The 24998-nt window shown below is 41.8% G+C and overlaps 1 protein-coding gene and 1 long non-coding RNA gene across 28 annotated transcripts in view; one reads left to right on the top strand and one right to left on the bottom strand.

Annotated features, from left to right (window-relative positions):
- The window catches only part of LOC141489105 (uncharacterized), a 34178-nt gene extending 11275 nt beyond the window's left edge, over positions 1-22903 (top strand). Inside the window, exons 2-5 of one of the 4 annotated variants that reach the window (XR_012468895.1) lie at positions 16597-16784; positions 20615-20730; positions 21847-21892; positions 22664-22903. This is a non-coding gene — a long non-coding RNA (uncharacterized LOC141489105). The remainder of the gene's footprint in view (positions 1-16596; positions 16785-20614; positions 20731-21846; positions 21893-22663) is intronic. The other 3 variants (XR_012468897.1, XR_012468898.1, XR_012468896.1) reach the window with 3 other exon arrangements.
- Positions 1-24998, bottom strand: part of LRRFIP1 (LRR binding FLII interacting protein 1) — a 193045-nt gene that overhangs the window by 9481 nt on the left and 158566 nt on the right. For 15 of the 24 annotated variants that reach the window (XM_074189779.1, XM_074189778.1, XM_074189768.1 and 12 more), the window contains 8 exons: positions 24014-24139; positions 22649-22720; positions 19325-19495; positions 16177-16269; positions 15223-15315; positions 12340-12432; positions 10590-10731; positions 1-8142 (listed from right to left, as the gene is read on the bottom strand). In XM_074189779.1, coding sequence (XP_074045880.1) covers positions 6533-8142; positions 10590-10731; positions 12340-12432; positions 15223-15315; positions 16177-16269; positions 19325-19495; positions 22649-22720; positions 24014-24139 — 2400 coding nt within the window. In that variant the 3' untranslated portion in view covers positions 1-6532. The remainder of the gene's footprint in view (positions 8143-10589; positions 10732-12339; positions 12433-15222; positions 15316-16176; positions 16270-19324; positions 19496-22648; positions 22721-24013; positions 24140-24998) is intronic. The other 9 variants (XM_074189783.1, XM_074189784.1, XM_074189780.1 and 6 more) reach the window with 6 other exon arrangements.

Genomic DNA, 24998 nt, shown 5'->3' on the forward strand with positions numbered 1-24998 from the left:
AAAGAGAAAAACCATAGGTTTCAGTGCTGGGTCAGTTCAGCTTCGCTTAGCACAGAGAATGTAAAAATGGAAAAGAATGATCATGCGGGTTAGCCACATTGGTGATAAAGGGAGTTATGGTGCACGTACCACAATGAATGAAGTCACAGACAGGATGGGGGGAGACGTACGGCTATGGGAAGTTTGGGCCAGCATCCCGAACATGCCGGACACAGCAGGGGTAGCGTATCCGGCTGCATGGCACAGGCTAGTCTTCTACGTTAGGGTTAGCATGCAAGGACTCTAGGGCCAAACACAACTGCAACACAAAATCTCACAAGCTTCATGGTTTAACATCATTAAGAAAGGAGCATTTGCACCATTTAGAATCCCAGCTGAGTATCATCACAGGACCTTGGAGAGTTCCTCTCCCCCATCATCCCTCTCTCACATATTAATTATCTATAATAACTCATAATAACTAGTGCTTTTATGCTGTGTTTGCTCTTTGGGCTGGTGAGTTGTGATTTCATAGGCACTGGAAATGCCTTCTACCACTGAGTGCCAGTCCCTCCTCTTCAACACCTCATCAGCCTGGAGCTCTGGGGGAAAGGACTTGTCTGGGTCTTCCAGGGTGCAAGGTTGAATTTGTACCATCTATCCTTTCAGATAACCCAAATAACATGAATTTGAACAGGAGAATGTTAATGTTCTGACTTTCTAAAAGAAGAATAGTCCAGGCATGTTCAAAGTTTATACAAAACATTCCTCCTCCTCATCATTCCCATGTTACAGGTGAGCTTGCCCAACACAATTTCCCCAGTTCCCACCCCCACACCCCAAGCTGCATTGGCAGTGTATTCAGGCAAACTTGGTAAATTCTCCATCCCATGGACATGGCCTCTTGGATTTTGTCAACCCAAAGAATAAGGAAACCAGGTGGAATTCCTCCTTACCAGGGAGTCTATTTCTTATGGACAGATCACCTTTAGCCTCCAAATCTCTGTCCAACATTTATTAAACCAGGTGACAGGAAAACCAAGAGAGTCTCTATGTGAAAATCTCTAGTGTGATGTGCCTAAGAAGAACTGTCATCAGCAGTAAATGACTTCTGGCTAATCTATCATCTGGATTCTTCAGACTCTCCTCCATTTTGTGAAAAGAAACAAGTATTAATGGCATTTAACTTGAATCAACAATTAGTTTTTCCATTCTTCCCCATTTTAAATCTCAGATGAACACATTCACTGACTGCCTCAGAGAGCATCATTACCCAGCACCCTTTGTCTCTGGAGAAAGAGTTAAACTTGGATCTGCCTCAACCCGCAGGTCTATTTAAATTCACAAGAATTACAGTATGCAAGATGGTGAGAGGCCAGTTGGATTTTGGACAATAGTGGAAGGTTCTTTTCAGGGTACCCAAGACTGTTAACCTTATTTTCCTGCCTGTGATATTGTGTGATCTTGGACAAGGAATAGAATCATAAGTCAAAGACTTAATGCTAGGAGGGACCTTAGAAGCTAGGAAAATCCAATTTGCTTGTTTTATAGCCAAGGAAATGAAGATTCAGGAGAAGTTATCACACCACTAGTAAGTATCCTGGTTTTAGGATTTGAACTCGGTTCTTCCTGATAGTTTTTACCATGTTGCCTAAGATTTATTTCTTCCTAGTCTCAACTGAGATCTCATTGTAAAAAGGATATAATGAGAATCTACCTCCCAAGGTTGTGAGTTTCAAATGAGATCATTTTTAAAATAGTAAATCTTTAGATGAGAAAATTGCCAGGGACCCAAGGAAGAATCACTATTTGTAAACAAAGATAAAATCTGGCCAAATCCTTTTGGGTATTAAAATAGTAGGATGGGGGTGGATAATGGGACTTGGGGGTTCTTTGTATTCATTTAATGGGTACCAGTGATATTAAAAAACTCAGAAATTCAAACCTAGGACATGCTTCCACTTTTCTGTATGACTCAATAAAAGCAGAAAATCCAACCTGGAACATGCTTTCACTTTTTTGTATGATTCAGAGCTGGAGAGAAGCCTGACCCTCTCATCTGGGCCACGTGGAACTAGAACTTCAAGGGCATAATGACTCCAGGTCACATGGGCTCCCCCCTTTGGAGGCTGGGACTCTGGCACCTAAAAAATGTGCCAGCCTCCTCAGGCTGGGAGAGCTGGTGACAACAGATGCCCTTGGTTCAGCTGAGGTATTCAGACTGTCCTCCTAGGCTTCCTTCCTTTGCAGCTTTGGGATGGCCCTGTACCTACTGTCAGTCATAGGACTACTACCTCTAAAGTCACATTTTTCAGAAATATATGTATGGCATCAACACCCTCAAAGGAATTGCCTTTCAATCAAGTGGTCAATCAATCAAACATTAAGCACTTGCTGAATCCTGGACTAGACTCCGGGGAGAAAAAGACAAAAGTGAAACAGTTCCAGCCTTCCAGAAGCTTACAGTGAAGCTGAGACTTTGCATGCAATGCCCAGAATTTTTTTGCAAGGCAGTGGAGTTAAGTGACTTGCCTAAGGCCACACAGCTAGCTAATTATTAAGTATCTGAGGTCTGATTTGAACTCAGGTCTTCCTGACTCCCTAATGCCTAGATATCAATCAAATTTATGACATCTCTTTAGAAGGCTTGTCTCATCTGTGACCTTGGTCCCAAGCTGAAATGCAGTTTTCCAAATAGAAATATATTCCATATCCACAGACCCCACAAACTCTTGCTTGGGGCCTATCACATATCCTGAATCTCTCTATTGGAGGCTGTTTCTGAGCTTTGTGCTCACAAAGTTATCTGCCATCACTACCCTCTCAAAACTGACCTCATCCTCTTTTCCTTAGGGGAGTTCTTCTTCCTAATTCCCCTATGTCTGTTCACAACAACATCATTCAGTCAATTTTCTGGGCTGGAATTTATCTGCTTGTTGAGGGACATGTGATAAAGGGGATTTTTAGTAAGGTTGAGTTGGAATAGATGGGAGGAGAGGGAGGAAAATAAACATCAAGCACCTGCTGTATGCTCACTTGACTGAGTTTATTGTTTTACTGATGGTGTCTAAGGGCCCTTCCATCACGGAGATGCTATGGTTCCTTGCTGTCATCTTTCACTCCTTTTCCCTCATCTTTGCTTTTGGGGTCACATAAATGTACCCCATCCTTTGATTTTTCCCATTGTCTCTTTTAACTTCTGGCCATTCCTTTCCATTTCCACTTCCACAGATCGTCCAGGTTTATAGCTTCTATGGTAATCTCCCCTTTCTAGTCTTCATCAACTGCTCTGGCTGGATCACTCTTGCTAACCTACAACTCTGTTCATGCATCATCAGGATTTCTCCAAATGTCCAGACTAGTCCTTGAGGTCCTCAAAATTGGCCTTCTTCCTATCTTTCCAGACTCATCTCATGCCATAATTTCCTTCCCACATGGCCAAATGGACTACCAACGTGTCCCCAATGCTGTCCAGGGTCTTCTTGAGTCTCTCTCTGCTTCCATTTTTTCCCATGATTGTACTGCTCTTCTTCCCCACACTCCACTGAAATTTGACTCATCTTTCAAGATTCATTTCATATGACCTCCTTATCAAACTGTCCCTTGTCTCTTGCCTTACTACCCCTCCCCTATCTACAGGAGGTTTCTGCAGATTATATAGTAAAAGGCCTTGCATATGGTATGCATTTGATATCTATGCATTAGATGAAGGAGTGAATGGTGTTCTTGGAAATCTAAAATCTGTTACTTCTCTATCAGGAAGTGGATAGAATGATTCATCATCTATCCGCCTGATTTCAAAATGGTTTGCCTTTTGGGGTTGTTATTCATGTATAAATTATTCTCCCATTTCTGCCCAATTCATTCTCTGTCAGTTAATAAAACTCTTCCAAATTGTTAATATTGATATTATAGTAACCATTGTTTTGCTGATTCTGCTCCCTTCATTCTGCATCAATTCATTTAAGTCTTTCCATGTCTCTTTGCAATCATCTACTTCCTCATTTCTTGGAGCCCAGTAGAGTTCCATCACATTCACATACTCCGGTTTGTAAAGTCATTCCCCATCTCAGAAGCTTGTTTTAGTTTCCAATTGGGTTTTTTGGGTCACCACAAAAAGAGCAGTTACGAATAATTTTGTCTGTATAAAACCTTATACTACTCATTTAACTCTTTTAAATACAGGTCTAGCAGCTGGGTCAGGTCTAGCAGCTGGGTCAAAGGGCATGTACCATTTAAGTAATTTTTTGTGAATAACTCCAAACTGCCATCTAGAATGGCCATACCATTGATAGGGCAATGATTCCAGGATGAAAATGATGAAACATATTATCCCTCTTCTAATAAAGAGGTGCAGAATGAGGCATGTATGTCTTATTTGATACATACAATGAGTCATTTTTTTTCTTTCATTGGGGAGGGGGAAGAGAATCAGTTGGAAGAAGAGAAAACAATTTTTGTAAATTAATGAAACCACTAAAAAATAGAGAGATGGGAAGGAGCTACAGATGTGGAATATTGCCTACATTTTCAGATGAGGTCATTGTAGTCTTAGTTTTGTCTCGTCATCCGTGAATGTTTGTAACATGAAAATAAAGAGGGAAGGAAGTGAGATTGCATCTAGAAATGACCCAAGGCAGTGACCTCTCCAAAAGTCATGCAGAACCATGTCATGGCCTTTCAAGATACTGTCATGTTCCTTAAGTCTGATTAAGTCAATCCAATGTTTCTTCCATTTTGACATTCCAGATGCATCCTCCTCCTCTCTTCTATTTCCTCAATATCCTCCCCCAGAAGCTATGAGGACAGTAACACTCAAATTTGTATAATACTTACAGTTTGCCAAATACTTTCATGTTCATTAGACCATTTGAAACAGAAACTAAAACCCAAAATGTTTAATAGTCACAAACACCTTCTTTGTGAAGGTACATACGCCAAGGGCCAGTAGGAATCAACTTATAAATATGTCTATTTTTAATGAAGACAAGGTGAATGTGGGAGGAGACAGTGGAAGCACGGAAGCAAATATTAGTCCTAGAAAGATTATTCATGTTACAAAGATTGTGCATCAGTCTTTGAAAATGATAAAATGCCTTTATTTCAATTATATACATTTATCTCATATACCTCACATGTTGATAAACTTTGATCTAGTAAGTATTCAATGATTTTGTAACAGCTATAAAAACAACAGAAACATATCCATGATAAATGGCAATACATTCATGTATGAATACACTTTGATTTTAATATTCAAAAACATTTCAAAAGGACATTTCATTATGCAGTAAACACACGGTTAAGAACGTACCAGCAAAACAGAGTTGATAGTGCAAGTGGCAGTCAAAAACAATTCAACTGTTTATAACCTCTCTTGCTCATTAGGAGTTAGAACACAGTGAGGATTACAACTTTTGGTATAACATTTGTTAATGAGGGTTAGACACTCAAGGAGGATTAGCCAAAAGATAAAGGGTATTTTCCAAGAGAAGCTATCATTTCAAAAGTATGCTCCTGCTAGAAATTAAAAGTTCTAGGAAACGAATTTAAACAAATTACTTTTTTGGGGAGAAAAACCCATCTCAGTAGCATTGTAAATAAAATATATATTAGATAGGCAATGTACACATAAAATGAAATAATTTTCCCTCAAACAAATTTATATATATATATATGTATATATATATATGTGTATATATATATATACATATATATATACATACATATATACATATATATATATATATATGTATATATATATATATATATATATATATATATATATATATATGATTGGTAATAAGGCCTCCAAGGCTTGATCTAGACTGGGTAAAGGTGCCCAGAGCAGCAGGTACAGGTGTGTAATCTGACCTTGTCTCCAGGTCTTGAAGACATCAGAGGCTTCATTGCCTAATGAAATTCCATTTCCGTAAAGCACAAACCTTATTACTCAGTGACCTAAATATTATTTGGCAGCTTATTGCCTTGAAATCATCTGTGGTATCTGTCTCAATGTGCCTATTGAAATAAATATACCAGGAATGATAAATAGAAGGCACTGGAATTGGAGACAAACCCAAGTGAGAATCATCACAGATAGAGGGCTATTTGGTCTTTACACTAAGATGGCCATATGTATCTATAGGCGGGGGGGGGGGGGGGGGACAGAAATGAAGGATATTGAGGCTGCCTTGACTTTGATTAGAAAACTAAAGGAATGAACATGAATGCTAATTATTTGGTTCTTTGGTCATCCTTTCAACCTGAGCTCATGGTAATACAGTCATGCCCCCCCACTCCTCTTTAAAAATCTATACATAGATTGACTAAACCGGACAGAGATGAAATAGGCATCTACAGAAATCTTTGTGATGGAGAGTAGTGAATGGCTTGGTCACACAGCGTGTACAGTCCAACCTAGGTTCTAGAGCTGTCACCAGGAGAGAAGACCCCTAAGTTTTTCTATAATGTGACTTAATCTGCAAAGTGTGACTCTCCCCTTCTAGCTGTCTTCCTACAATAACAGCTGCTGTGAGCCTCCTGCCTTGACTCATGACAAGGAGCATTCTTCTTTATTTTTATCTTTCCCCTTAGTGGTCTTACCCTGGGCATCCTCATTGCTTTTTGCCTTGAAGCTGCCCACTGGGTCTTTGGATTCATCGCTGTCTAGACTATTGCTTTCTAATGCTTCCTCAGCCTTCTCTGGCTGTTCATCTGACTGCTCACAGTCATCCTCAATCTTCTCAGGGGGTGAACTATCATTAGGGGATGATGGCACATCTTCATTTTCAGACCCACTGACCGATGTTCCTTTGTTCTCCAGTCTGGATATCTGGCTTTGCTCTGTTGTTTTCTTGGCAGGATTATCACTTGGGACAGACTCTTCTCCTACTCCTCCAGCCTTGGCAACTTCCGAGGAACTGACTTCTCCCTTTCCACCAGCTTCTGATGGATGGGCTGCATCATTACCAAGCTCAGATGCTTTGCCATCACCAATTAGGTTTCCTTCAAGATTCTTTGCTTTATCAGCTTCCTGATTTGGTTCATCCTCTACATTGGTTTTGACTTCTTCTGGACAATCCATATATTCATCAAGATCGGTCCTTGTTTCCAACTTCTCCTCTTGGACTATCCCATCAAGGACATCTTGGGTTTGACTCTTGGCCTCCACCTTCACTTCCTCCTCCTCCTCTTCCTCCTCTGTGTTTTGGAAGACTAACTCTTTCTTAACCTTTTCGGGAGAGTCTACAGGGGGTGATTTTTTTTTCTTGTTTTTCTTCCTCTTGTTTTTGGACTTTTTGGATGAGGAGTCACCCATCTCCCCTTTCTGGCCATCTCTTTCTGCTGTGGGGACATTCTGGTGTGAGCATTCATTTTTGCCAGTTGTGACCTTCCTGTCCATTTTTTCTGACTGTCCGTTCTTGATTTTTGGAGAAGGTGGAATTGTCTGGGTGAGCTCATCCTCTATGAACTCATTTTCTTTCTCTTTATTTTCTTCACCTTTTGTGAGATTGGTACATTTTTCATCCCCACTAGCTGCTCCATCTTTAACCCCTTTGCTGTCTGCTTTTGTGTCTACCTTGGCCATCTCTTCAGGCAAGTTTTCTGAATGATTCTCACTTAGTTCCTCTATCACTGTGTCTTTTCTTTTGGTATCTGGTGTCCCCAAAAGATCAGTTTCCTGAGCTAATTTCCTACTACTCTCTTTGTCCTCTTCTACTAATACTTTCTTTTCATTTTGAGCATCTAAAGAACTGCATATGTCTTGACTAATCAGATCACCTGGAAAATGAGGGCTCCCTGCAGTTTCCTGATTCTGATCAATATTATTACTCTTTAAGCCATTGAGGTGATTGGATTCTACACTAGCCTCTACTCTGTCCCCACCCTCACTGGGTTCAACTTGCTCAATGGTGTTTTCCGGGATAGAATGAGTCTCTAGCATATGGGTTGGATCCTTGGCTAATGTTTCTGGCACCATGGCATGGTCTTGCGGGGGGCTTTCTGCCTCTGCATTCCCATGAGAAGATAAGGCCTTTGTGTCCACACCTGCCTCTGCAGAATCCGCCTGGGGCTGCTCACGCTCAGGATTCTGCAAGACCGCGCTTTCCCCCACTTTGTCCACATTCTCACTGGCCACCTCCACTTCACTGGCTCTTCCTAAAAGACCATTGGAAAAATTGAAGGGACCACAAGATGTGGCAACCACTCATGAGATATTGATTCAAATGCAAAAAGCACAGGTTAACTCTCACCCAACCCCTTTCCCAAGGAGAGAGAATCATCAGAAAATCCCAGTTAATAAGAGATCATCAGCCTTTGCCAATTCTGTGAGGCAAAGCAGCAACTGAATTAGTAAACCATTTGGATAGTGAAGCCCACCACCAGCTGAAAGACCAAAGGGGTTCTGGGAGAATTTGACTCTGCAAAGTCAAGTTCACGTTTTCACAATTCAAACAAGCTTAGGAGCAGGCAGCCCAACATCATCCCCAACAATCAGATTCAGGAATGGACTCAATGATCCAGTCTGGAGATGAACTCTGTCCTGTTTATTTCTAGTTTCTATACTTAATGAAAATTCTTTGATTTTATTTGGGGTCAAGTGCATTGCATAGCATACAATCTTCTAAGAAGGTGTAAGAAGTCTTCCCCTCAAAAATCCTTCAGTTTCTTGGAAGAAATTCACCCTTCAAAATCTATCCTACTTAAAATGGCCTTTGTCAACCAACCTATTGAAGGACATAAGGATTATTCTGTCTTTATCCACTTTATGTTTTTTCTTTCCTTGATTTCTGTTCTCAAATACTTGGCTCTATTATCGAAGTAAAGGGGAAGGGGAGGGGGGGCAGGAAAGCTATGTCTGGGTTACTCTGCATAAGGGGGTGGCCAGCTCACTGCAATAAAGGCCTCCTGCCTTAAGCAGGAAGGATGTGGTATTCATTCTTGGAGACTTTGAAAAGACAAATAAACCAAATTCTTAAAAACACAAGGATGCTTAAAAAGTCCAAGGAGCAAGTGCCTCTCTGATCACTGAGTCTGCAGATTTTTTTAGAAAGTCAGCCAGGTAGAGATTGATAGAATACACTTTTGAACCAGACAGCAGCTGGCCTGTTTCTCCCCTGAATGGTCACTTGTCTTCAAGGGAGGAGGGAAGCCATCTATTCAGCTGCTTTTTTTTTAATCTTTTCCAAAAACCCAGAAACTCTGCGTTAGTTTCTTTCCAATTGGATCAATGCTTAAAAATCTACATTCTTTTTGACCTCCAAAATTGAAAGAGAAAGGTGGAAAATTAAGATAATTGGTTCATAAATTTAGAGATGGAAAGGACATTATAAACCATGTAGTATACAGCCTCCTCATTTTTACAGATGAGGAAACTGAGGAACAGAGAGTGAAGTGACTAGCCCAGGGGCACACAGCTAGTGTGTGGGGCTTACTCCAAGACCAGTGCTTTCATCTACTATACCAGAGGGGTTGGATAATGTGGCAGTAATACTCTCATGGCCTTGGTTTGGATTAGCAGTCCTCATTTCTATGAGTTGGACACCACTGCACTCTGCCAGCTGGCTGCCTCAAAATGGTTTGCCATAATATGATTATCCAGTCTCTATAAAAATGTCACTAATAGCATCTGGTGAGGACTTATCTGGGTGGCAGATTCTAGCACCTGCTACATTTTTAAGGCTAATTCAAAATTTAGCTTATACTTTCAAAGGGGGTATCTTATGTTCAGAAGAGAGAACTGAGATCAGTTTGTCATCAGTGGAGAATAGGAGTCACCCAATAACCTCAGATTGGATAAACTGTCCTAAGCTCTCATGGTCTCTTGCTTTCCCACTCCCATTCCCTTTTCAGAAAGCAAAGCATTATGGGTATAATAATAATGTCAATTCTGGCAACAAAACAAAACAAAACAAAACCCAACCAAAAACCAAAAAACCAAGAACACTGCCTTTAGGCTTATCCCATCTACCACTTCCTGACTAGTAGTCAGTGTGATGGCTCCACAATGCTCATGGAAATTCAGAATAACAGTCACAAAATGTCAAATACTAGCTGGGACCTGTGGGACCACCTACATATACATTTTTGCAATGGTCATGCATTCTTTACTGTACATGATTGATTAGGCAAAATTGCAGACTGTCACAATACATTCTACTCTAATTAGCATTTTAGATGAGAAAATCTGATCAAGAATGTTGCCCTATGTCTCCGTCCTCATTAGACTGTTCTTCCTCCATGAACTAGAGATAAGTTAGTTAAAGAAAACTTTGATGTTAGAGATGTCTATATCCAACTGTCCTTTTATCTGGGAGCTTTGCTCCCTGGCTTCCCAGTCTTGTTTGACTGGGCTGAGGAACAAGGGAAATATCCACCTAGGCCATCCATGAAAAAAGTGAAAAAAGTTAAATGACAAGATATGTGGGAAATCAAGAGAATCATTTAGCAGCAGAATGCATAGGAAGTGACAGAACACACTAGCATGCAGTGTGATTAGTGAACTGACCAAGTGATGATGGATGGCTTTAATTCCAATCAAGCACAGAATGTGAATAAATGAGGACTAGAAAGAGGAAAGGGCCCAGGAGGCAGCAAGTTCTTACCAAGTGTCCCATCACTGGATGACTTGAGGGCATTGGTTTCCTCTTGTGACATCTTGGAAGATCCCAGGTGGCTCATGTGACTTAGATTGTCCAGAGGCTCTCCATTGGTGGTGATTTCAGAATTCAGGATTATTCCATGTTTCTGTTGACAAGACAGACCACTGTAATATTTGCTAAGTAATATGACTCAGTCTATTCTAAAAAAAATTATGAAGATGGTGCTCTCTCTAAACAGCCTGTTCATATGAAGGGGTCAGATGTAGTAAAAGAAATCTTAAAATGCAAAAAACAAAAATTCTATTAGCATTTGCAAACTGTTCTAGAATGTGGCCCCTTTGTATGTATCTGCCAATTGGATGCATTCCATTTAACTTTAATCCTTCAATCCAGGTGTAATCATTACTGATTATAAGATATCCATCCACATATGGAATTAATTGTGGGTTTTTTGTTTTTTATTTTTAATTTTTATAAGGCAGTAGGGTTAAAGTGACTAGCCCAAGGTCACACAGCTAGGTAATCATGAAGTGTCTGAGGATGGATTTGAACTCAGGTCCTCCTGACTCCAGGGCTGAGGCTCTATCCACTGCACCACCTAGCTACTCCAAATTATTATGTTGTAGTAAATTTTGCTACCAAGAATTCTGATAGAAAGTGAATTTACTTCCCCATTACCATCTATTATAAAATGCATTATTGCAAAGATCTCATTAAATGAAAATAATAAATCTCCTGAAATAGTATTTGAATTTTTCCTGCATGTTTCTATTGGACTGGAACAAATGACCACATCTTACAAATACTTTTAAGTCTAAAAGGTACAAATTTGAAGACAGGAGATCATTTCAGGGGATTCAATATTCACCCTTATTGGGAAGTAGTTGTATTTAAAAACCCAAACAAACCAGTCCCAGTCTTCAACTCCTAACAGAAAGAATTTAACATCATGGCATTTCTTTAGACAAGCAAGGTCTTACATGCCTCCTGGGGGGAAGACTCTCAGTCATTTTCAGATCAGCTACCTCTTTCCAACACTAGAATCTTACCACTATTTTCACAAACCCATTCCTCTATTTTTATCACAAGAACTTTTGCTTATGCTGGGAAAATTCCCCAACTTGACAGGCAAAATTCCAATCCCTAAGCAACCTAATGCTGCCATTTGCTGGAGGATTTACAATGTCTAGTTGATCCGGGATGCAATACCATATTTGACCAGTATGTCAGTTATAAATTTATAATGACAGGTTTATTTATAGCCTCATTCATTTTATATGATTGGTTTTAGCCTGGTTGGGCAAGCTCACCCAACCCCATCCTGGAAGTTCCTTTGATCTGAGGCTTCTGCTTACATGAAACAACTAGGTACTTTCATCCACTCCACAAATGTGGATTCTAGGCATTAAGTTTGTTTGAATAGACAATCCTTCCTATTCCATTATAACAACTGATTAAAAACAATGATTAATGACCAATGTATACATATTAGGCTCCAAAAGAGAAGTTGGAAATCCATAGGAGAAAGAAGTGGAGAAAGCAATTCTAAGCATTAGGCAGAGTGCGAGTAAAGGCTTGGAGGTTGGAAATGCCCATGCCTTTATCTGTCTTAGCTGACCTCAAGAACCAGCCTGCCTCAAAGAATGGAAAGAAGTCACTGAGAAGGACCTTCACGAGTCTCCAGAGGGTGTGCATCCACCGGGCAGAGGGTGTCTATCTACCAGGCAGATGCTGACATAGCTGGGCACCATACCTTCAGTTCCTCCTTCAGCAGGATTGCTTCAGCCCGAAGCTCATCTCGTTCACTCCGTATGGAATCAAAGTATTCTTTCTGCCTCTCTAACGCCTGAAGAGGTTGTGGGGGCACCCGGAGAGAAGGCAGAGACACAAGAAGAAGATAGACAAGCAGAGACACTTTTAGAAACATTAGGAAGAGGAGAAGTGAGTTCAGGGACCAAGAAAGTCTTAAGTATTGCGGTACTAGACAGAAGCTGGGTAAGGTAAGGGAAGACAAGGCAGAGGAGTACTAGAGAATGTGAAGATGCCTACATTACTAGAGTGGTGATGATATTCCTCAGGGACATGGGCAAGAGAAGATGCATCTCTATAATCTTTACTTTGGGCTGGGGGGGTGCAGATGGGTGTAGTGGATAAGTGAACTAGCCTTAAGGTCAGGAAGACCTGGGTTCATATCCAGCCTCTGACACATCCTGGGCAGGCCACTTCACCTTTGGGTTCTAAGTTGTTCTCTAGGACTACATACAGCATTGTAGAGAAGGTGACAATCTGCATTGATAGAGGAAGTCTCTTCACCTGAAAGTTCCCTGTACCAGTGAAATCACCCATTCCCTATCCCTAACACTGGCCAGCTTGCAGAAATACTATGGCTTTCTCCATAGTTATGGGGATGAGAGATTATGGAAGCCACAAACCTGGCCACATAGTCAATAACAGAGAAGGACAGCTATTGGTGGGGACTCTCCCCCTGGGATGTGGAAACTTAAAAAACAAAGGATGTTTGAAAGCTAGATTTCAATATATTTGGCTTCTTTTGTAATCCTACACATTTTCTGTATTTAAAAACATGATTCTGAGATGGTTTCTCCAGGCTGCCAAAGAGATCAGTGCCAAAGGAGGGTTCTCTGCCCCTGATGGATGCACTTGGAAATTATTCTTCTAGAAGATTCATGGCTTTAGGCTCAGTGTTGATGTGGGAAGCCTCTCTGGAGCATCATATAGGATGCTATCTCTATGATCACAGACACATTATTTCTCTATCTCTTTCCCTATCTGCTTTGTCTAGTTATCTTTCATTTCTCTTTATCTGTTGATCTATCATCTATTTAGCTACCTGTCTTTGCATATATAGCGTATGTCTACTCACATAACCATTGTCTATGGTTACAAATACGGACAAGACATTATGTCCTATCTCTCTACCAGGCCACCCATGACCTCTTTTTACCTATCAAAGTATCATCCACCTACCTATTTCTATATGGAAATATGTTTATATGCACAGATATTATCACCATCTATTTACCCAGCTATCCATGATCTCTCAATCCACCCATAGCCCAAAAGTCTTAGTTGAGCTTGATGCTATTAAAGCATGTAACTAACTATATAAGGAACTTTGGGACAGCTGGTCTATAATTCTGAGCATACCCTATAGGTGCGTATCTGGTATATTATGATTATGAGTATTGGTTTTGATTTGGATTTGACCTGTGATGGCTTCACTTCTGGGAGCCCAGGTTAGGGAGTTCCTTCTATGACACAGGTCAGCACCTGTTTAGTACCTTCCTGTCTTAATGAGTTGGGGGGCAGTGAAGGGTGAGGTGACTTATCCCAGGTCACCCAACTAGTCTGTGTCAGAGGTAAGATCTGAACCCAGGATTTGAGCTGGGTCTGAGTCCAGCTCTATCTCTATCATACCATGGAACCCAAAGCACAACTGATTGAATGAGTTACTAAACATATAAGGGAAGGTCAGTCACATGGCCACATTTATCAAATAATGACCAAGTAATGAGAACTTATTAAGAGGTCACCACATTCACCCAGACTTGTCTGGCAGCAAGGGGAAAGAGCACTGGGCTCCAAAGCCAGGGGAGGCTTGGTTTTTGCCAGGGCTTGGGACTCTGTTTAAATCCCTCCATCTCTCTAAATTGTAAAATTGGTATAGTGGATCAATGGCCTTGATGAGCCTCGGAGACCCTCCTGTAGTCTCCAGGTAGCACCACCTTCCTCCTCAGCATGAGCTTTTGAAGGGGAAGATGGTAGGGGCCTGCAGGACTTTGTCCCCATGTCTCTTTTCCTTGTGCTTATGAACATTTGATCAAATGAGAAAACAAGCAAAATGTGTCACAAATCTTAAAGTGCTATTAATTTAGTAGCTATGAAATTTATTTAAATTAAGGGCTATAAATAAATAGCTTTAAGGGTTAACTATTATTATCATTGTTATTGCTGCTATTATCAGCTGATAAGATGGAAAGTAAAGGAAATATTGTGGAGAAGAGAATCTAAGGATTAAAATGAGGGAAGGAACCCCCAGAAGCGAATTAATCCAACTCATAACTGAAAAAACAGCTTCTGATCTACACACCCAACAAATAGTCAGGCTTGGATGCTTCCAGTGATGGTGAGCTCCCTCCCACTCAAGCTCTATGGGGACAGAGCTTACTCCAAGTCAACTCTAGAGCCTGTCTTTTATATGATAACCACATGGGGGTGGACATGGGGGTCACAGCACAGTGTTTAAAGATCCTGGAAGGGACTGTAGAGTGGCCATCTAGTCTGGCACCTTCGTTTCACAGAGAAGGAAAATGAGGTCCAATGAAGGAAGCAGATTTAAACCAAGACCCTCTGGCCAAGCATCCCATGCTCTTTCCACCATACTAAGTCAATCAATCTTCACACCTTTGAAGTTTTACTCAATTTTTCCTAAATTTTGAATTCAAGGTGAATCCTGGGTAGTTCCTTCATGCACAGAACCCTGATCATTGAGGAGCATGCACTCAAGGTGTGGGCCTCTGCATGCTGCCTTGAAAAGAAGGTCCATTTTTTTTTACAAGGTTGTTAAGCAGGCAGGTTGCTCAGACACATCCACAGAGATGCGAGTGGTTCCTACCCCTATCTTTTTGTCTTTCCATTCTATTGTTTCCTGAAGATCAGAAACCTCCCTGCTATAGCTCTCCTGCTTCTGCTGCAGTTGGCGGATTTCCTGAAGGACAGGAACAGAGAAGACAGAAAGCAGATATAGGGTTAAACAGGCAGAAAAGATCAGGGACCCCGGTGGGCGATCCTGCCCAGGGGACCAAGGGGAGCAGGAGAGACAATGTTCCTCCAGATGCCATGGCATTGGGGGAACACTGGGTTCTTCCACCAGCCAGGGAGAGGGTCCTACAGTAGAATCTGATTTCTCCACTGAGGCTGAGGCTGGGAAATTCCTTGACTAAGTGAGTTCTGAGCTGCAATGGGCTGAGCCAAGAAGGTGACTGCACTAAATTGGCCATCAGGAGGGTGAGCCCACAGGAATGGCAGACCCCCAGGTTGCTTGCGGAGGCCCATGTAGAAATGGGGGTGGTACCAACTGGGCAGGGAGGGAGACTCCCCCACTTCTAAAAATCCAGGGTAGGGTTGTCCAATTCAACAAGACTTTGTATAGTGCCTGCTCTGTCAGGCCAGGTGGGTGGGCACATCCCCCCATCTCTCTCCCCATCTTCCTATTCCCCAGAGCTGAAAGGAGACTCAAGGATGCAGCAGCTGCTCGAACCACAGGCACAGGTTAATTCTTTCATTATAACCATTAAGAAACTTGGGAATATTTATCAGTTAAAAAACCTGGTGTCTTGAGAAATGGAAAAATCCGAGCAATGTAAAACCAAAATTAAAAAAAAATATTAATAATGAACAATTATTGAAAATAACACTAAGACCTGATTTAAAAACAACCGCCCATGGAGTGAGGGCTTGGAATGAGTCCAAACTCTTCCTTTCTCCCCCAAAGACCCAAACCTTTGGTATCATTGCTATTCTTGGCCCTTTCGGGATAATCAGAAAGGGGACACACCAAGCCACTTACCACGAGCATCTCTTCTCTTTGTTTTAAGGCTTCTTTTGCTTCTGCGAATTGAAATTGTAGCACACTGTGGGCATGTTTCTGCCTTTCAAATTCCTGTAAAGGACAAACGTGAAGAAGAGAAAAGTGAACTCCCTGAAGCAGGGCTTGTTCTGGGGGGGGGGGGGGGTTGTTATTATTGCTTTGCTCTTGGGGGACCCCAAGGCTTGGCCAGAGTAGGTGCTTAAAACATGTTGGCTAGTGAACCCCAAGGGGTCATGTTGACAAAAATTCAGCCCAAAGTGGGGGCTCTTGATCTGGGCTCCATGAATGTATTTTAAAAACTATTTGGGGAGCTGGATTTCAATAGCATTGATTTCCTCTGTAATAATTATTTTATTAATTATTGTCATTCTTTTATGGTTTTATGTATTTAAAAATAAGACTCTGAGAAGGGATTCACTGACATCACCAGGCTGCCCGAGTAAGGGTCCAGGACTGTTTTGTCCTTCGTCATCAAAGATGAAAAGAACATCACTATTTTAGAGACAAATGACAGTGTGTCCGCCTGTAGCTGATCAGACCAAGACTAGCTCGGATGCTCTACCACAGCTGAGGCACAAATAGTCCAGGTGAACACTTGGGGAGGGGTCTCTAAACTTATATATCTCATGTTTCCTTTGGGCTGCTTCCATTTTGCCTCGCCCATAGAGCACAGTGCTCTCTCTGATGAGGGCACACTATCCTGGGTGGTTCTGTACCAGGGTCTCCCATGTTGCCCAGTCTTTAGAAGAACTTTGACATTGGGGCTCAAGGGAAGTGAGGGAAAGGAAGGACCTTTGGACTCAACTATTAGTCCTTCTATTGTAATTCCTACCAGGATCATTGATCATGGGCATGTTGGGGCTGGAGTGAATAGAGCATTGGATTGGAGCCCATAGCTCTGTGACTGGGCAAGTCACTGGACTTATCTCAGCCTCAGTTTCCTCATCTGTAAAATGGGAACAATAACAGCACCCACTTAACAGAAGTCTTATGAGATGAGATAATGAATCTGAAACACTTTCAAGTTTTAATGTGACACCTAAATGCTAAATATTTGTTTTTATTATTAATGTTATTTTTATTGTTGCTATTAACATTTTTGTAAATTGAATTATTGGATAATTTCTATTGCTCCATCCTGGACCCAAATTCATGGCATTTCCAGAAAGTGGCAGCCTCAGTTTAGGCCTCTTCAGCTGGTCAGGTGGGCCACCCTGCAGTGTCCTGCCAAGGGCTGGCTGCCTTCCATGGACAGGCCATGCTCAGAAAGTGAGGGTTGCTGGCTCTGAACTAGTCAGAAATCTCTTCTCTATCTCTCTCTGCCTCTCTTTTCTTTGCCCCCTTCCACCTCTCTCCTTTTTTCTTTTTTCTTCTCTCTCTCTCTCTTTTTTTTGGCTTTTGCAAAGCAGTGGGGTTAAGTGACTTGCCCAAGGTCACACAGGTAGGCAATTGTTAAGTGTCTGAGGTCAGATTTGAACTCAGGTCCTCCTGACTCCAGGGCTGGTGCTCTATCCACTGTGCCACCTTAGCTGCCCCTCTTTTCATCTCAGTCTCAGTCTCTCTCTGTTTCTGTCTCCCTCCCTCACATGTGGTAGTTCATTTTGTGGCTTAATTTCTACTTTTAAAATTACAAAACACAAACATGGACCTTTCCAGGTACCAAACAACAGAAAAACAGAAGTATTACATTCAGCCTAGTTTTTTTTTAAAGACATAGGTTAACCATGGGTGTCCTGTCCCTGGGACTCATCTCTGAGAAGACATCCCTAGTGAAAGCACTTTGGGAACTTCAAAGTGCTCCCCCAAATGATAATGCTCAGAGCCCCTCAGCACCAAGACTTTAAGCTGCAGAGCCAGTGACAACCTGTACTGATGGAGGGACTTTCCTCATGGGGATACCAACAGAATCTCAAGTTGAATCCATATTAAATTTAATGTGGCAATACCAACTTTTCTCACCTCACCTGTTTCCTCTCCTCCAGCCCACATCTCCCCTCTGCTCATATCAGATCACTCCATCTCCCTTCCAGCCCTCAGTGACTCCTGGTCCTCTCCCACAGACCGGCCCCCCCCTTGGCCACCTTCTCTGGTCCTGCTCCTGCCCCTTCCTCTGGACTCTCTCAACTGTGTTCTATCGCCACTTCTATCTCTGAGTTTTGCTCTGTCCACCTGTACCACCAGATTCATACCCTGACTGCTATTAAGACACCGGCCTCCATCCTGAGAGACTGGTTCTTCCTCTCCCCTCTATTACAGTTTTTTTTTGCACATTATTTTACTGATACAAGCTGCTTATGCAAGTTCCCTGAGGACAGGAACCATTTCATTTCCTTTCTCTCCTTAGTCTCAGCACTGGTCATTTTGCAAAGGGACCACAGTGGCCTGACTTCCTTCCTCCCCACCTCTCCAACCTTGTCTCTGACTTCCTAGGCTTCAAAAAGCATGCCCCTTATTGCTTTATCTTCCTGGAACTTCTCATATGAGATATGACCTCCTCATGTCACAGCTAGCTACCCTACACCAGACTCCAACCCTAGTTCTCAGGGAGCTCTTTATTGGGAAAACCTCATCATCCTGTAGAATCTCATCAGCCTTGGCATGCCCCCTCTGATCGAAGGGCAAGACCATGAACCACAAACTCCCCTTCAGGAAGGCTCAGCTCAGACACCTCTCATCTCTCAGCCAGCTGCACACCTCTGGGACTTCACCCCCATGTCCAGCAAGGAGCACCCCCCCCTCCAATGTGTAAAGGGTCCAAGGTTTGAAAAGGTTGCTCTTAAGGAATCTCTTCCCGCTAAAGTTTGTACTTTACAAAATAAGAACATTCTTTTGTAACAATATGATAAAGGAAACGGAAGGAATTCACCTTTGAAAAACAATTTCATGATTACAAAAAGATTCTGTAATTTTCTTGTGGAGGAATCTGATTTGAGTTTAAGTGCCAATGAAAACATTTCCCAGACATCTTTGTGTTCAGTTAGATTGGGTTGGGGGCAAAGAGAAGGGGAAGGGCCATGGACTCTAAATCTCTCTCTAAGTTGATCCCATTCTCCTTCTCCCTTTTCTTTTTTTCCAAGAGTTCACTGGGGTCAAATAGTTCAGCTGTGGAAGATGGTGTCTTACTTACTTTGTTTTTTTCTTCATATTGTCTTCGAGATTCAGCCAATTGTTCTTCCAATTCTAATAATGCATCCTTGAGAGTGTCGACCTGGTACATGAAGTTTGTCTTTTCATTGTCTAACTGAGCATTAGAGACCATGGCCTTCTTGTATTTCTCCTCGACTTCAGCTAGTGAGTCCTGTGGAAACCACACCATAATTAGAAAACCAGAGTGCAAGATTAAACTAAAAGACCAAGTCATTAAGTGGAGATTTCTTGGGAAGTTAATCTTTGGGGGAAAGAGGAGGGAGGGAACAGTTTGTTAGAGTTTTCATCTGGTAACTGAAAAAAGCCCATAAATTAAAAATGTAATGACGCAATCATTGTTCAACAAAAAATTAAACATGCCCAGGGAGGAAAAATAGCTTTAAATGGCAACCATCTTAATTGAGTCTCACATTCAGACCCACAAATAGTGATGTGGAGCTTGTAGTTTCCTGCTTTTCAATGTGCTGTACCTGGACCAACATCCTAACAATAAGAGATTTCGTTGTTTATAACCCAGTATCTGGAGATGAAAACAGTTTACACATTCTAGATGGTGGACTGCTACAAAATGGAAAGGGCTTGTGGACCCTTGGCAGCTATGTCAGCTTGGAAAACAAAGGGATCCCACCATATGTATATCTAGATAGATAATTTTGCTGATTTAACACCTAAAGATGCCCACTGTTGGAATTAGATCAACTTTATTATGTTTCCAAGACACAGTAAGTTTCTAAGACATACCCTCCAAGTAAGAAAGGACTAAATAAGGGTTGAGATGATCCTCAGAGTGATGGGCTTTTATGGGGAACTGCAGAATTTGCAAAATGTCTTTGATACATCATCTCATTTGGTCCTCACAATGTGAGCTGTTTTATCCCCATGAACCTTGGGGCGTCGGAGCACATGGCTCCAACTATGCCACTTCTTCTCTGGGGGATGTCGGAGCAAGTCATCTGACCTCTGAGTCTCAGTTTCCCTTATTGTCAGATAAAGTAGCTGGGACAATGAGAAGGCCTCACAGGTCTCTTCTAGCTCTAAATCTACGATTCCAAGATCCTTAGGCACCACTCAGTAGGAACTAAGACATCTACCAATTTGTAAAATGTTTTCACTAAAATGATCCCATAGGAAGATCCTTACATCCAGCTAGCACTCCAGCCCCCTGTGTCATGAACATTTATTTTAAATGACTGATCAGTTTTGAGTCATCATAATTTATGGGGAGCATTTGGGGCCAGTCCCACATGTGTTCTTTGTTCTCTGGACACAGAGGTGAAGAGGCAAAATCCTTCAGTTAAGAGGACCACTCAGCTCCTAGCAGGGAGGACATGTGAGGAATCGTGGTGGGCAGGCAAGGAGCTATTCTTCATCTGGCTTTTGGAAGGGGTGAGTTGGATTACAGAGAGTACTAAAGCCAAAGCAGGAACAACAAACTGGTTTCAGTCCTAGCTCTGAAAATTATTAGCTGTGTGGCTTGGGATAAATCACTTCACTTTTCTGAGTCTCAGTTAACGCATCTGTAACATAGGGATAAAAACAGCTCACATTGTGAGGACCAAATGAGATGATGTATCAAAGACATTTTGCAAATTCTACAGTTCTCCACAAAAGCCCATCACTCTAAGCATCATCTCAACCCTAGTACCTGGCCTGGAATGGGCACTTAATTTAATTTAGCGGATGAGAATTCTGATCAGAATTACCACCTTCCTTCCCTCTCATGGGAATATTCTGAGCATGGTTGGCACAAGTAAAGGAGTGAGCCTTCCAGCACAGAGCTGGTACCATTTAACTCTCAAAACAGAAATTGGGGGCGAAGGGTCTAGAATGACCACTGATCAGGATAATCCCTGGGTTAAGAATGAGGTCCATAAAGAGACTAATAAGTCTACTCCTTGGTGTCTAATCTTTGAGGTTGTTATCCTTGGGTTATATTTGAGGTGGGATCCAAGTAATAAGGCTGGCTATATGTCATTTACTCAATTAAGTCACCTCTCTCCCCTGCCTTACTGATTACTGCTACCTTCCCAGTGTTCTCTTCTGAGAAAAGGGTTAGAGGGGAAGAGACTTGAGAAGCAGAGGAGGCACTGCAGATAGGTAATGCAAGAAGACCTGAGTTCAAATCTGTCTCAGATACTTCCTGGCTCATGTCTCTCATCTACATAAAATGACAGGAAGGGATTCGGTGGCTTCTCAGATCCTTTTTTGGTCTCAACCTATGATCCAATCACTTACAAGCTATTGCTTGGTCACAGACATCCCAAGTTAATGCAGTTAAAAAAATAAAGAAGAAGCTGAACCAAAATTGAATCATGCCATAATCTGTATCTAATATAGCTTTCCAAATGACCTCATAAACTCCGCATATCCGAGGGCTAGGGGCTGAGATGCTTACTTAATGGGTCCATTTTAAAGGCTCTGACCCTAGAAAATCTGCACAGTGACTTCTCTTGGCTAAATTCACTGAATTACTGAAAATCATATGCTTTGTCCTTTCCTCAGGTTAAGCCACAGCTAGCAAGGCTGAGGGAAAGAGAGTCTGGCTCAGGTGAATAAGACCTCATCAACAGCCTCACTCATAAAAAATCATCTCATTTTACAGGGAAATACTGAAATGCCCTTGGACAAATTCAGTGGACCACAAATTCTGGGGGCTGTTCCAGGGATGACATGTTAGTGAGCAGAACATCACCAACCTGATTAAAACACTAGGAGGAGACTTTTGAGGAGTTTGAGAGGCCAATGTGAACCAAAGAAATGATGAGAGTCTTGGCTTAGGCCCATTGAAAACATTTGGTTCTGCCCAAAATGCTCCCCTTAATTGAGAACCCTCAATCCAGTTGGGTTATAGTGTAAAAAGCCCCCAGTAGATCCCCTCTGGCCTGCTGGAACCCTAACCCAATACTCATCTTCCAGCCAAAACCCCTTGCTCATCATACGAGTAACTAAAATTGGGCATATGATCCTGATATATAAAAATAATGAAAATGTGAGGTCAAGGAAGAGATCTGCCAAACATGCAGAAAAGCAAGAACATCTCTTCATGCACCAGTGAACACATGTTAGTGACTGTTTCTATCAAATCATTTGGATGTGAGTGTACACGCACATTCTATTTGGGAAGATTATCCATTAATGGGAAATCCAACGGGGTGACCTTCCCGCCTCTCTAAAGGAAGTTTTTAAGAAAAATTCCCAACATGGTTTTGGTAAAGAGTGAGTAGATTCAGTTTTAATTCTGACAAAGTTAGGCCAGGTTAATGTCATCCATCCCACATGTGGCCGCCACGCAGCCAATGGATACCTTCATTTCTTTCAGGCCCTGCATGTATTTGCCTTCTACGTCCTGAATCTGGTCCTTTAACTCATTGATCTCCTGAGGAAAATGGCAAGAACAGGAAAGGATGTCAGAAGAACAGATTGACAAGGGCCACCCACAAAACTCTGGGCTGAAAGGCTTCTGGGTTCAGGTGCTTCCTGCACAGGGATGAATTGCAGCTGCTAGTTTCCCAAAGGGCAGAACTTAAATAAATAATTAAAATGATGTTGTTCACACAGACGTGAGGATGTACCTTCTGCATTGTTGTTTTTGGGATTTTTGGAAAACATGAAGTTCTCTTACATTATTGATTGGCACAAAGGCAATGATGGATATCTGGGGTCAAGGGTCTGGGTTCAGATCCCAATTCTCACATGACTTTGGGCAGGTCATTCTATCTCCCGGTCTCCATCTTTTACAAAATGAGAGAATCGGGACCTGGCCACTGCTTAGATTCCCTCTAGCTCTAATCCTTGGAAAATGGTGCCTCATGGGAACAAATAACATTGGAATGAAGGCAAAGTTATTTTCCTAAAGTAATCTTAAAATAACATTCTTAAGACAGAAGAATTCTACCCTTTTGATTTAGCCTGTACTAAAATGCTTCTTAATGACCCCTTAATAAATTATAGCAGAATGATCCATCAGCTCTTCTTCCCACAAGAAGCTTCAACCTTCTAGCCTGGGGCTCCTGGGAGGGGGCCCCTCAAACAGGATCAGTTTTATTTTGTTACCTCTTGTTCCACCTACCCCATCCCCCTCCTCTTGTCCAAGTCTTCCCTCGGTCATTATGATAAATGTTGATAGATGGGTTGAATAAGCTCCTGGAAGGCAAGGACTGTGGGCTTTTGGTAGCCCCAATATTTGATACTCAGTAGGGGCTTAATAACAACCTGAAGGTCATTTGACTGTAAGTTCCTTGAGACCAAGGACTCTTTGGTTTTGGCGTCTCCAGTGTCTGATAGGCACTTAACACTGTTCATGCCACTGGACTGACCATAAGCTCCCTGAAGGCAGGGGCTTGTTTTCATCTTTGTAGCTGCAGTGATTGATTAGCCCCCAGTAGGTGCTGAATACAAAATAATGAGACAATTCATATCTCTGTTCAACCTGGTCACTGAGCTGCCTGCTTCATGTTTAGGGCCAAAACTTAGGGAATACCAGCAGTGTCATTTTCCTGATGCCTCCTTTATAACTACAAGTTGCTGGGGCTTCCACTCTGAGTCTTTTTCTGATTCTAGATTTGGATCTGTACAAATGCAATGATAGAAAGGTGATGGGGCATGATGGGAGGCCCCCCCAAAAGCTTTCTTTATTCTCCGTGGCAGGAAACATTCAATGATCTCTTACCTTAATTTCCCTCATGGAGGCCTCGGTGTCCACAGAGATGGAGGTGTCCCCACTGCCCCTCCGAGAGGAGGTCCCGCCTAGAGAGGCCAAGGTGGCTGCTGATAAGCTGGGCATGTTACGAGATCCCTAAAATATTTTAAGAGAATGATTTCAGAACTGCAAATTGTCTACTCTCCATTGGATCAACATCCACATAGATTATTATATACACATCCCAATCCTTTACTGTGGTTTCCAAGCCAGGAAATTGTCAGCTTGGCAATGGGTGGTCAGTAAGTAATCCATGGCCACCCCACCCCACAGGGGAGAACCAAGTTAGCCTGCCACATACTGCCCAATATGGGAGGAAGTCTGGGGGACTTGTTAGAACTCAGAACTTCCACAACAACCCCATCTAATTCTCAGTTGCCTCTTCTCTTGTCCCCTGAAAATCAAATAATATAGTTTTTCTTAATCATTTCACCTATGAATTCTGAAAGTTTTAAAATCTAATTTTTCTATTTAAATATTTTATTTATTTTTCCAACTACATGCACTAGTAGCTTTTACTAATCATTTTTTTTGGCAAAGTTTTGAATTTTGAAATTTTTTCCTATCCAAAGCAATATGATCTAGGTTCTACATTTATTTATTTATTTATTCATTCATTCGTTCATTTATTTTAGGTTTTTACAAGGCAAATGGGGTTAAGTGGCTTGCCCAAGGTCATACAGTGGATTTGAACCCAGGTACTCCTGACTCCAGGGCTGGTGCTTTATCCATTCTGCCACCTAGCTGCCCCTAGGTTCTACATTTATAACCAGGCTAAACATAGATCAATATTGAACATATGAGAGGAAAAATCAGATCCAAATGGAAGAAAATGAGAGAAAAAATGACATTATACATAAGACAACTTTTAAAAATTGAAGATAATAAGCTTTGGTCTTCATTTAAATCCCACCTTTCCTTTTCTGGATATAGATGGTATTTTCTATCATAAGTT

This window comes from Macrotis lagotis, chromosome 5 (assembly GCF_037893015.1).
Source record: "Macrotis lagotis isolate mMagLag1 chromosome 5, bilby.v1.9.chrom.fasta, whole genome shotgun sequence".
In the NCBI taxonomy this organism is placed as follows: domain Eukaryota; kingdom Metazoa; phylum Chordata; class Mammalia; order Peramelemorphia; family Peramelidae; genus Macrotis; species Macrotis lagotis.